At 36.0% G+C, this 12960-nt stretch overlaps 2 protein-coding genes across 7 annotated transcripts in view; one reads left to right on the top strand and one right to left on the bottom strand.

Moving 5' to 3' along the window:
• The window catches only part of WDR70 (WD repeat domain 70), a 438306-nt gene that overhangs the window by 376424 nt on the left and 48922 nt on the right, over window positions 1-12960 (bottom strand). For all 6 annotated transcript variants that reach the window (XR_012513868.1, XR_012513869.1, XR_012513870.1 and 3 more), the window contains one exon: window positions 314-373. Coding sequence is in view for 2 of the 6 variants with exons in the window: in XM_074386536.1 (XP_074242637.1) it covers window positions 314-373 (60 nt within the window). In the remaining 4 variants the exon portion in view is untranslated. The remainder of the gene's footprint in view (window positions 1-313; window positions 374-12960) is intronic.
• On the top strand, window positions 8639-9053 carry LOC101037878 (mitochondrial import inner membrane translocase subunit TIM14). Its single transcript, XM_039466365.2, has one exon. It carries the CDS (start codon window positions 8667-8669, stop codon window positions 9015-9017), a length of 351 nt encoding a protein of 116 aa, XP_039322299.1. The 5' UTR covers window positions 8639-8666; the 3' UTR covers window positions 9018-9053.

Raw genomic sequence — 12960 nt, forward strand, 5'->3', positions numbered from 1 at the left:
GAAATTTTCCCACACTATAAAGCAAAATTGTGTTTGAGTTTCATTTCTTTCTTCCACTTATAATTTTCCTATATTAAAGAATAAGAGGTATTTAAAGCCAACAATAACAATGACAATAAGTGTTCCTATTTTAACTAAAAGGAAATGGTTATTTTGACTGAACATAAAAGTAATCTATTTTTCCTTAATGTCTATAGCTTTTATGTCATCAGTTGATTGTGTAATTAGCCTTAATACAAATGTATCTTATTAGTTTACTTTTCCATGACAGCCCTGTAATTTGTGAGGGAAAAAACTAGAATTTTAAACTTACTGTTTTAGTGCCATGCTTCAGCGTTATCTCATGTGAGTCAGGAATCTTGTGGATGGGATTCTGAAACAAGAAAACTCCATGACATTAATGGTAAAATAACATATTTATGGGGAACTACATACCACATTCACAGGCAATTTAATTTTTTTTAATTGTATCATTGGCTTTTAAACACAAAGCTTAATAAAAAATAACAAAAAAAGTATGAGGATATCTTTTTTCTACACTTCTAGATACACCACTACAATAGGTCTCTGAACTGATGATAAATTGATTTTAACTCTCTAAAAGGATAAATCTAAGAAACTCATTAGATTGTATGAAAGTATCTCTTATTGTAAATATAAATTGAAATTTTAATTTAATCCAAGAGTAAAAATAAACCAGTAGTTGTTGATAGTATAATTCATAAAGAAAAATTAGAAATTTATTTTTCCTTTAAATCACAGCTTATCAAGAGGAGTGAAAAGGTCTATATACAGGCTAGGCACCATGCCAGTAAGTCCAGCACTTTGGGAGGCCAAGGCAGGCAGATCATCTGAGGTCAGGAGTTTAAGATCAGCCTGACCAACATGGTGAAACCCTCTCTCTACTAAAAATTAGCTAGGCATGGTGGTGGGTGCCTGTAGACCCAGCTACTAGAGAGGCTAAAGCAGGAGAGTTGCTTGAACCCAAAAGGAGGAGGTTTCAGTGAGCCGAGACTGCATCACTGCACTCCAGCCTGGCCGACAGACCATCTCAAAAAGAAGAAAGGTCTATATCAAAAAATCTGGAAAAACTTAAAAGACTCTCCATTTTTTTCTTAATTAAGTGTACTTTGATATTTAAGGTAAACCATATAACTTCGGCATAAATTTCAATATTCTGTATTATAAAAAGCAAACAGAATCTAACAGACCTAAGAAAATGAACAGACTAAATCATCATTATTAATTGCAACGTCATTTTTAAATGCCCTAACAATTGTGAGTGCTGATAAATTTTAAAACATTGTTCCCAAGGTAATAATAGAAACATACTTTACATTAAAATTTGGTTATATCTTGCAATTCTTTATTTTTCTGTCTTACTATGCCTAGAGACAAATCTCACAGCGAGCAAACCACCATAAACTGAAAGAAATTAATAAAGGCTGTTTTATTAATTTCTGCTTACCATACTTCAATATCAGAAATTATTTTATGCATATTGTAACCTTTGTATAAAATAATCATTACAGAGTTTCCAAAAAAATAACCAACAAGATCCTTTCAACATCAAAAATTTTAAAAGTTCTCTTTTTATCTATTCTAAATCATACCTTAAAGTGTTAAGTACTTGATTTCTAACAAACAAAACCTTCACAGGGTAGCTATATACCTTTTAACCCTTCGAAGTCAAAAAGAAAATTGTTCAAAAATGGTAAAAATAAGGAGGTCCAAGTTATTCATTGATTCACTGATTCAATAAGCATTTACTGAAGTGGGATTATACCAGTCGTTAGGTGGCATCAGACATAGTCTCTTCTCAACCCTCCCACACAAGAAGCGCATCATCTAACAGGTAGATATCAATGACTCTAATTCAGTATAACGAATCCTATGATAAACAGAAGTAAGGGCAGAATAACTGTGGGACAATAAAGAGGAATGCATAAATCGGACATAAGAGGTTATAGTAATCATTTAAATAAGAGGATTCATTGTTTATTCAAGTCTCATTACTCAAGAACAGGCTAATCATACTAAAATTATACATCTATTACAAATTCAAGAATCATCTCACCATCTACTTAATTAAACATGCGACCTAAAAGCTCTTTCTTTTATATCTTCTAGCTTTCCCCTGCTATGGCTCTTTCTCTTCAGCATATAAAAAAAAGTTTTAATACTTCCCATAGGAAAAAAACAAAAACTAAAGAACTACTGACTTCCCCTAAAACGTATTGCTCAATCGTTATCTTTTCCTTTGCAATCCAGCTTTTTCAAACTATGGCTTCACTCAGTGTCCTCGCTTTCTTTCACCATCTACCTCAACTTTGGCATTTATCATTTTATTCCGAATTCTTAGCATAGTTCTTGGCACAGGAGAGGCTCTCAGTAAATAGTTCTAAATGAACAAACAAGTCATTATAAATCCCTCTGCACACTTTTCAAAATTAATCTACATATGTGAACTTTCAATAGCATGGTAACTATTTATCTCCTCCATCTTGAAACTGTCCTTTGCTGGAAGAAAATAGCGTACAGAAAGAAAAAGCCAGAGAATCTAAAGTTTTTTAAACTAGCAATACTATTAATTAACCACGTCATGACTTGAGGAAACTTGTGACTCTGTTTCTTCATTTACAAACTATGAATAATAGCACCTGCCCCACAAGTTACACTGAAGTAAGTGGTTTCAAACTCCTATCACAGAGTTTGGCACATGGTAGAACTCAATAAATGATAGCCACTATTTAGTCTAAGACTAATCTCCTATACTGGTCACATTGTCTTAGAGTTTTTCCAGACTTATTTTCCTCTTTACCTGGCTAATTTCTACTCATCCTTCAAAACTCAATTGAGATGTACATTTTGAACTCTGGGTTAAATGACCCTCCTACACATTCCTATGACATTTCCTTATCTCAATCACAGAACTTATGACAATACATTGTAATTTTTTACCTATCTCCCCTGCCACCACCCCCTTGCCAAACTGCAAAATATAAGCTTCTCAAAGACTATCATCTTTGGATCCTCTATCCACAAAAAAAAAGCTGGTATATGGCAGACACACATACATACAGAGAGGTTTTAGAAATGAATAAATGGCCCAATGTCTACCTTGTTCATTATACTAGATTGTAATTTTTAATCACTCTCAAATTTTAGAGTAATGGTTATGTCCATAAAGAAAAGCAGGTGCTACTACAGCAAAAACTTGCAAAAGAAAAAAAAGAAAAAAAAAAAAATATATATATATATATATATAAAGAAAAGCAGGTGGTATCACATCAGGCCAGCCTGGTAAGTGAGAGGCAAGAGATAACTGAAGATTTTCAAAAACTGAAAACCTTTTAACACCAAATTATTATACCCCAGACTAAAAGCAGATTAAAAATTGCAACAATACAGAAATAAAGGCAATTTTGTTTTAGATAATAAAGAAACAGTTGGCAACCTGCAGTTTATTTCAAGATGAAAACATTACTGGACTGTTTACTATATTGTGGAAAGTGCTGCTCATACCTGTTTCAGAGATATCAATATTTGAATGCAAATTCCAAAACAATTTAAAGGTCAAATTCTGGACTATTCCCCGTATTAAATTATCTGAGTCACTACTCCCTTTGCAGCTGAGCACATTTGAACACAAGGAAAAATCATGTATAAGTACTAAATATTCTTGCAAGAACCAAGGTAAAACTTAAAATGTTCTACTTACAGAAGAATCTATCACAGTTTGTATCTCATTTCATAACTAATTACTTTTTCATCACTCAGCAAATAGAAATACTGTCCCCAAAAAGCTAGGATGAAAATTATTCCACTTATTTCAATGCAGAATGTGCCTATATATAGATAAGTTCTAACATTTAAACAAATTTATAAAAACACACAACTTAGTATTTATGTTAGGAGTGGATTAAACATTTAAATAAATATTTACATTTAAAATCAAAGTTTTACTGGAAATCATGCATAGCATAACTCATAAAAATCCCATATAACTAGCACAGCTAAATCATCTAAAATAGTAGCAATCCGTCTTTTGGTAGCGTATCACTTGACGGTGACTGTTCTTTTTCCAGAACTTTTACTAATGACTTTTTGAAATATAACTTAGTGTGAAATTTGCTGTAACAGTAAAATATTTTCAAGATTTCCTTGCCAAGGAACATCATAAACTATTTGACTTCAATGAAGTAATTTATTACCAGAATTCATAACAAGAGCTACAGTTCTAATGGAAGAAGGGGAAATTACTATTTTTCGTTTTGGCTTAATTTTGAAAACCAACCAAAGGGTTATTTCCCAGGCTCTGTGATCTACCCTGAATAACAACAACGATAGCAAATACATATAAAATAATATGAGCAATTCTGTCTGATGAACATCCTTACAGAGATTTCAAATTACTTTGAAACAGAAACAACCCTTCTAGGCTAAGATCACATGTAAATTATATACAAATAAAGTACAAGCCGTAATAAAACCTCCACCCAATAACAAAGATCTGCTACAAAGTTGCTGGGTTCTAGGGGAAGACAGCAAGGACTGCCAAAAAGAAGCTTGCAAATGAGACCTATTTTCTCCCAGAAATCATTTAAGTACAGTTACCAGTGCAGGCAACCAGAATTAAAGTCTATTCTAGTGCAACTCTGGAGATTCAATAACACTAACTTAACATTAATTCATTTCTTCATTGGTATGATTCAGCTGTGTCCCCACCCAAACTCTCATCTTGAATTGTAATCCCTGTATTATCATAATTCCCACCTGTCAAGGGCAGGATCAGGTGGAGGAAATTGGATTATGGGGGCAGTTTCCCCATGCTGTTCTCAATATTGAGTGAGTCTCACAAGATTTGATCGTTTTACAAAGCATCTGACATTTCCCCTGCTTGCATGCCACACTCTGTCTTGCCACTCTAAGAAGAAGGTTCCTGCTTCTCCTTTGCCTTCTGCCATGATCATAAGTGTCCTGAGGCCTCCCCAGTAATGTGGAACTGAGTCAATTAAACCTCTTTCCTTTATAAATTATCCAGTCTTGTGTATTTCTTCATATCACTGTGGAATGAAATAACACCTTCATTTACTCACTAATTAACATTTGTTATTAAATAAATTTATTTAATATTTGTTATTAAATGACAAATGTTATTTTATTTAAATTTTATTTATTAAATAACAATAACATTTGTTATTTATTTAACAAACATTTATTATTAAATTACATACCACACACTGATTACCACACAGTTAGATTAACAACAAAAGACCCATAACAAAAACTCTGACACAGAACTGTCAGTCCAGAGAGCAAAATACAGAGGTAAACAAACAGGTAAATGAAAACATTTGAGATGCTGTAACAGAATTATACACAGGGTTCAGTGCTCAATTCCATTCTGCATATAAAAGTAGGTGGTTAGGGCCGGGCGCGGTGGCTCAAGCCTGTAATCCCAGCACTTTGGAAGGCCGAGGCGGGTGGATCACGAGGTCGAGAGATCGAGACCATCCCGGTCAACATGGTGAAACCCCATCTCTACTAAAAATACAAAAAAATTAGCTGGGCATGGTGGCGCGTGCCTGTAATCCCAGCTACTCAGGAGGCTGAGGCAGGAGAATTGCCTGAACCCAGGAGGCGGAGGTTGCGGTGAGCCGAGATCGCGCCATTGCACTCCAGCCTGGGTAACAAGAGCAAAACTCCATCTAAAAAAAAAAAAAAAAAAAAAAAAAGTAGGTGGTTAGAAAAGAGATTTCTGGTATCTTTCAAAAATAAATAAGAGGTTCTCTAGATGAATATGAAGAACATCTAAGAAAGAATAATATAAATCTTGACACTTTCTGAACTTCAAATATTTTTCCCTCACTAGAGTTTGAATTGCTAGGCAGAAAACAGAGCAAGGGTATTTGTTATATATATACAGCACTATGCCATTTTATATAATGGACTTCAGCATCCTTGGATTTGGGGATCTGCAGGAGAGTCCTGGAGCCAACTCCTCTCAAAGGGCCAACTGTATATGTATAAAAATAAAAATTAAGCCAGAGAGATCATTAGAAACCAGGTTGTGCTCAATTCCAAAAAACAGATGTTTAAGCTCTGGGTCATAGAAAGTAATTTGACAAAGTCTGAGATTTTAGGCCAGGCAGAGTGGCTCACCCCTGTAAGCTCAGTACTTTGAAAGGCCGAGGTGGGTGGATCACTTGAGGCCAGGAGTTCGAGACTAGTCTGACCAACATGGTGAAACCCCATTTCTACTAAAAGTACAAAAATTTGCCAGGCGTGGTAGCGCACACCTGTAATTCTAGCTAGTCAGGAGGCTGAGGAACATGACTCGTTTGAACCCAGGAGGTGAGTGTTGTGGTGAGCCAAGATCATGCCATTGCACTCCAGCCTGGGTGACTGAGTGAGATTCCGCCTCAACAACAACAACAAAAAAGTCTAAGATTTTAAAATATCACCCAGGTGTTCTTGGTGCCAAAAGAAATAATCAATACAGCAAAAAGCAATCTATATAGAAATGGGAGAAAATTTTTGCAAATCATATACATGATAAGAGATTAATAACTAGATTTTTTAAAATTTTTACAGCTCAGCAACAGAAGAAAAAAAACCTCATTTTAAAATGAGCAAAAGACTTGAATAGACATTTCTCCAAAGACAGTAAACAAATAGCAAATAAGCCCATGAAAAGATGCTCAGATCAATAATAATTAAGGAAATGTAATTAAAAGCACAATGAAATATCATTTCATACTGTATGAAAAAATGCTCATCATCACTGGTCGTTAGAGAAATGCAAGTCAAAACTACATTGAGATACCATCTCACACCAGTTAGAATGGCGATCATTAAAAAACCTGGAGACAACAGATGCTGGAGAGGTTGTGAAGAAATAGGAACACTTTTACACTGTTGGTGGGAGTGTAAATTAGTTCAATCATTGTGGAAGACAATGTGGTGATTCCTCAAGGACCTAGAAATAGAAATTCCATTTGACCCAGCAATCCCATTACTGGGTATATCCAAAGGATTATAAATCGTTCGATTATAAGGACACATGCACACAAATGTTCACTGCAGCATTGTTCACAATAGCAAAGACTTGGAACCAACCCAAATGCCTATTGATGATAGACTGGACAGGGAAAATGTGGCACATATACACCATGGAATACTATGCAGCCATAAAAAACAATGAGTTCGTGTCCTTTGTAGCGACACAGATGAACCTGGAAACCATCATTCTCAGCAAACTGACACAAGAACAGAAAATCAAACACTGTATGTTCTTACTCATAGGTGGGTGTTGAACAATGAGAACACATGGACACAGGGAGGGGAGCATCACACACTGGGGTCTGTGCGGAGGGGTGGGACTAGGACAGGGTGGGGATTTAGGGAGGGATAACATGGGTATGGGGAGAAACGCCAGATATAGGTTATGAGGAGGAAGGCAGAAAAACCACACTGCCATGTATGTACCTATGCAACAATCTTACATGTTCTTCACATGTACCCCAAAACCTAAAACACAATAAAATATATATATATAACTTTACCAACAAATAAACAGAAAATAGCAAGTGTTGGTAAGGATGTAGAAAAACTGGAATCCTTGTGCAATGCTGGTGGGAATGTCAAATGCTATAGCCACTATGGAAAACAGCTTGGTAATTCCTCAGAAAATTAAAAATAGAATTACTATGATCCAGCAATTCCAATTCTGGGTATATACCCAAAATAACTGAAAGCAGAGTCTTGAAGAGCTATTTGTACATTCATGTTCATAGCAGTAGTATTCACAATAACCAAGAGGTGAGAAGCAATACAAGTATCCACTGATGGATGAATTAACACAATGTGACATAAACATAAAACAGAGTATTTTTCAAACTTAAAAAGGAAGGAAATTGCCTGTAATCCCAGCACTTTGGGAGGCTGAGGCAGGCAGATCAAGAGGTCGGGAGATCAAGACCATCGTGGCCAATATGGTGAAACCCCATCTCTACTAAAAATACAAAAATTAGCTGGGCATGGTGGCACATGCCTGTAGTCCCAGATACTTGGGAGACTGAGGCAGGAGAATCCCCTAAACCTGGGAGGTGGAGATCGTAGTGAGCCAAGATTGTGTCACTGCACTCCAGCCTGGCAAAAGAATGAGACTCCATCTCACAAAAAAGAAAGGAAATTCTGACGCATGCTACAACACAGATGAACCTTGAGGCCATCATGCTAAGTAACATAAGTCAGTTACAAAAAACACAAATACTATATGGTTCCACTTATATGCGCTATCTAGAGCAGTCCGATTAATAGAAATAGAAACCAGAATGGTTGCTGCCAGGGACTGGGGACAGGAGGAAGTTGGAAGTTGCTATTTAATGAATATAGAGTTTCAGTTAGCAAGATGAAAAAGTTCTGGGGACTGATTATACAACAATGTGAATATATGTAACAATACTGAATTGAACACTTGAATGGTTAAGACGGTAAATTTTATGTTATGTGTTTTTTCCACAATAATATTAATAAATAAAAAATCATCAAGGCTGTAGTGTAGAGGCTAGACTAGAAAATTACTAGTGTGGGGGGTGTCGCTCTGCTCCCGGCGTGCGGGCCGCGGTGCGCGGGAATGAGCCGGGCTCGCGGCGGAGGCCATGGCCAGTACAATGGTAGCAGTTGGACTGACCATTGCAGCTGCAGGATTTGCAGGCCGTTATGTTTTGCAAGCCATGAAGCATATGGAGCCTCAAGTAAAACAAGTTTTTCAAAGTCTACCAAAATCTGCCTTCAGTGGTGGCTATTACAGAGGTGGGTTTGAACCCAAAATGACAAAACGGGAAGCAGCATTAATACTAGGTGTAAGCCCTACTGCCAATAAAGGGAAAATAAGAGATGCTCATCGACGAATTATGCTTTTAAATCATCCTGACAAAGGAGGATCTCCTTATATAGCAGCCAAAATAAATGAAGCTAAGGATCTACTAGAAGGTCAAGCTAAAAAATGAAGTAAATGTATCATGAATTTTAAGTACATATTACTTTATGTAAAAAAAAAAAAAAAAAAGAAAGAAAATTACTAGTGTAAGGTAAATGCCAGTTTAAGCACAGGGAACCCTATTAAAATATTCTTGCAACAGTCCAGAGAGGACCTGAATTGAGAGACACCATATAGTAGGAAGAGAAAAAAGAAAAAAGGAGGAATTATTAAGAGATCTTAAGGACTTAGATGTGAAGAAATAAAGGTAGCTCTGTTATTCTCCACACAAAGCCCTGACATCATTCTTATAATTAACTATTCAATAAATATTTATTGAGTACTGAGTACTGATGATATTCTGGCTATCAAGAAAGAAGATTCCTGTCTTCATCAATCTTGCAATGCAATGACAGGCAGAACTTCTAAAAATCTATGGCTGGGCACGGTGGTTCATGCCTGTAATCCCAGCACTTTGAGAGGCTGAGGCAGGCTGATCACCTGAGGTCAGGAGTTCCAGATCAGCCTGGCCAACACGGTAAAACCCCATCACTATCAACAATACAAAATTTGGCCAGGCATGATGGCACATGCCTGTAGTCCCAGCTACTCAGGAGGCTGAGGCAGGAGGATGGCTTGAACCCAGGAGGCAGAGGATGCAGTGAGCCAAGACCGTGCCACTGCACTCTAGCCTGGGCAATAGACTGAGACACTCTATCTCAAAAAAAAAAAAAAAAAATCTATACACAGGCTGGGCACAGTGGCTGACACCGGTCATCCCAGCAGTTGTAAGGCCAAGGCAGGCGAATCACTTGAGGTCCAGAGTTTGAGACCAGCCTGGCCAACATGGTGAAATCTCATCTCTACTAAAGATACAAAAATTAGCTGGTGTGGTGGCGCAGGCTTGTAATCCCAGCTACTTGGGAGGCTGAGGCAGGAGAACTGCTTAAAACCTGGGAAGTGGAGGTTGCAGTAAGTGGAGATAGTGCCACTGCATTCCAGCCTGGGTGACAGAGTGAGACTCCATAACAAAAAAAATACTAATAATAAAAAAGAAAAAAATTATGCAAAAGTATTAATTACAACAGTAAAAACCTCATTAATACAGGATGATTTTCGTCAATGTGGAAAATGCATTCAATAAACTAGCCTTTCTTTTTTTTTTTTACCGTTATTCGGACATTCACTCTAATGTCCAATTCTAGAATTAATTGGCACCCAATCCTGCTTTGATTCTAAAAACCACAAACCAAGAAATCCAAATCATTAACTACAACAGTTGTCTCTTCAGATCTCACTCAATCACACTGCTTTTTCTACCTCATTAGTAGACCACTTTACTTTCATCTTATCACTCCTTTTCTCTGACTTTACATCATAATAAAGATATTTTACAAAAACGTATATTCGAACTAGGTTTTCCTCTAACAGATATATTAGTTAGGACACTGGAAAGTTCACAAATAAAACTGAAAAGCAGGCCAGCTGCAGCACCTCAAGCCATTTAAGATAATATCAAAAAACATTAAAACTTAGGAATAATTTTTTAAAATATGTGCAAAACCTGTTGTACACTTAACACTTTTACTAAGAAAAATTAAGAACTTAAAATAAATGGAAAGATACATAATGTTTATGGATTGGAAAACTTAACATTGTTAGAAAAGCAATGCTCTCAAAACTACTATAGATTCAATAAAATCTCAACCAAAATCTCAGGAGGCAGTTCTGTACAAATTTACAATCTAACTCTAAAATGTATATGTCTATTTGAAGACTTAGAGTAACCACAACAGTTTTCAAAACAAACAAGTCAGAGAACTGTACACTACATAATTTCACCTATAGAGCTACAGTAATTAAGACAGTAACTTGAGTTACAGTAACTAAGACACTGTGATATTAGAGTAAATGGCTATACGTATCAATGAAATAAAGAAATCAGAAATTAACCCACACATATAAAAATTTATTTTCAAGAAAGTGCCAAGATAATCCAAATGAGAAGACCTTTTAAACAAATGATACTCAAACAACTGGATATCAATTTAGAAAAAATAAAAAAGGAACCCCAATCCTTTCCTTGCGCCATATACAAAAATTAACTTGAAACAGTTAATCGGCTTAAACATAAAAACTAAACCAAAAAATGATGAGGAGAAACTGTTGTAATCATTGGTAAGCAAAGATTTCTTAGAATACAAAAAATATACACCAAAAAGAAAAAAAAAAAACTGAAAAATTGTATTTTATCAAAATTTACAATTTCCATCCTCAAAAGATATGATCAGGAAAATAAAAGGCAGATTCAGACTGGAAAAAGATATTTACAATACATTTATGTGTATAAATATGACATTTATGTGACAAAATACTTCCATGTAAAATATTTAAACTCAAAAATAAACTCTAAAACTCAATAATAGGCCGGGCGCGGTGGCTCAAGCCTGTAATCCCAGCACTTTGGGAGGCCGAGGCGGGTGGATCACGAGGTCGAGAGATCGAGACCATCCTGGTCAACATGGTGAAACCCCGTCTCTACTAAAAATACAAAAAATTAGCTGGGCATGGTGGCACGTGCCTGTAATCCCAGCTACTCAGGAGGCTGAGGCAGGAGAATTGCCTGAACCCGGGAGGCGGAGGTTGTGGTGAGCCGAGATCGCGCCATTGCACTCCAGCCTGGGTAACAAGAGCGAAACTCCGTCTCAAAAAAAAAAAAAACAAAAACAAAAACAAAAACAAAAAAACCTCAATAATAAAAATGCAACCTTATTTTTCAAATGGACAAAAGACAAGAACAGACACTTCACAAATGATGTACACATTAACCAGACACAGTGATGCACACTTGCAGTCCCAGCTTCTCAGGAGCCTGAGGCAGGAGAAACTGCTTGAGCCCAGGAGGTTGAATCAAGCCCAGGCAACACAGTGAGACCTCATCACAAGATATTTAATGTCAGTCAACAAGGAAATGTAAATTAAAGCCACAATTAAACGGCCCTACACACTTACTAGAATAGCTAACATTAAAATTACTAACAATACTAAGTGTTGGCAAGGATATGGAGGAAAATGAATTCTCCAATTTTGCAGGTGAGACTGTAAAATAGTATAATCACTCTGAAAAAGTTTGCTAGTTTCTTATAAACATACACTTACCATGTGATCTAGAAATTTTGCTTACAAGAGAAATGTAAACATATGTCTACAAAAAGACCTGTACAAGAATGATCATAGTAGCTTTATACAGAATAGCCAAAAACTGAGAAGAAGCTATTTGTCTATCAAAAGATGAATAATCTGTGGTAGATTCATAAAGGGACTACTACTTAGCAATAGAAATGAACAAAGCACTAACACATGAGAGAAGATGAGCAAGTCTCAAAAGCATTGTGCTGTGCAAAGTAAGTCAAACACAAGAATTTATATGGCATGTTTCCATTTATATAAAATTCTAGAATGGGCTAAATTAATCTATAGTGACGGAAAGCAGATTAGCCTGGGGTTCAGGGTAAATGGAGGAAATAATGGATTGACAGCAAGATGGCTTGAAAGAAGCATTTTTGGAAATGTTCTAAATCTTGATTACAGTAGTAATTACTCAATGCTTACATCTATTAAAATTTTACAAACTCTACTCATAAATCGGTTGTATTTTACTGTGTGCAAAGTATACCTCAATAAAATTGATTTTTTACTTTTTTGCTGATGTCTGCAAAAAAGCAAAACTGGTATTTTTTTAAAATGAAAAAAAAAAAAAAAAAAAAAAAGAAAGAAAGAAAGAAAAAGAAAAACCACACAACAAAATACAGGCCTGATAGAATTAGTTTTGGCTGTAACGGAAAACCCAAAATAAAGTCAGGACTGACATATGTCTCCAAGACAATCAGGACTACAGCTTGCAGCATTCATAAATTCAACAAGTCTAGGCGATGGTCCAAAAGGCTGCTGTGGTTTCCAGACAGCAGGAAAAA

This window comes from Saimiri boliviensis, chromosome 1 (genome assembly GCF_048565385.1).
Source record: "Saimiri boliviensis isolate mSaiBol1 chromosome 1, mSaiBol1.pri, whole genome shotgun sequence".
In the NCBI taxonomy this organism is placed as follows: domain Eukaryota; kingdom Metazoa; phylum Chordata; class Mammalia; order Primates; family Cebidae; genus Saimiri; species Saimiri boliviensis.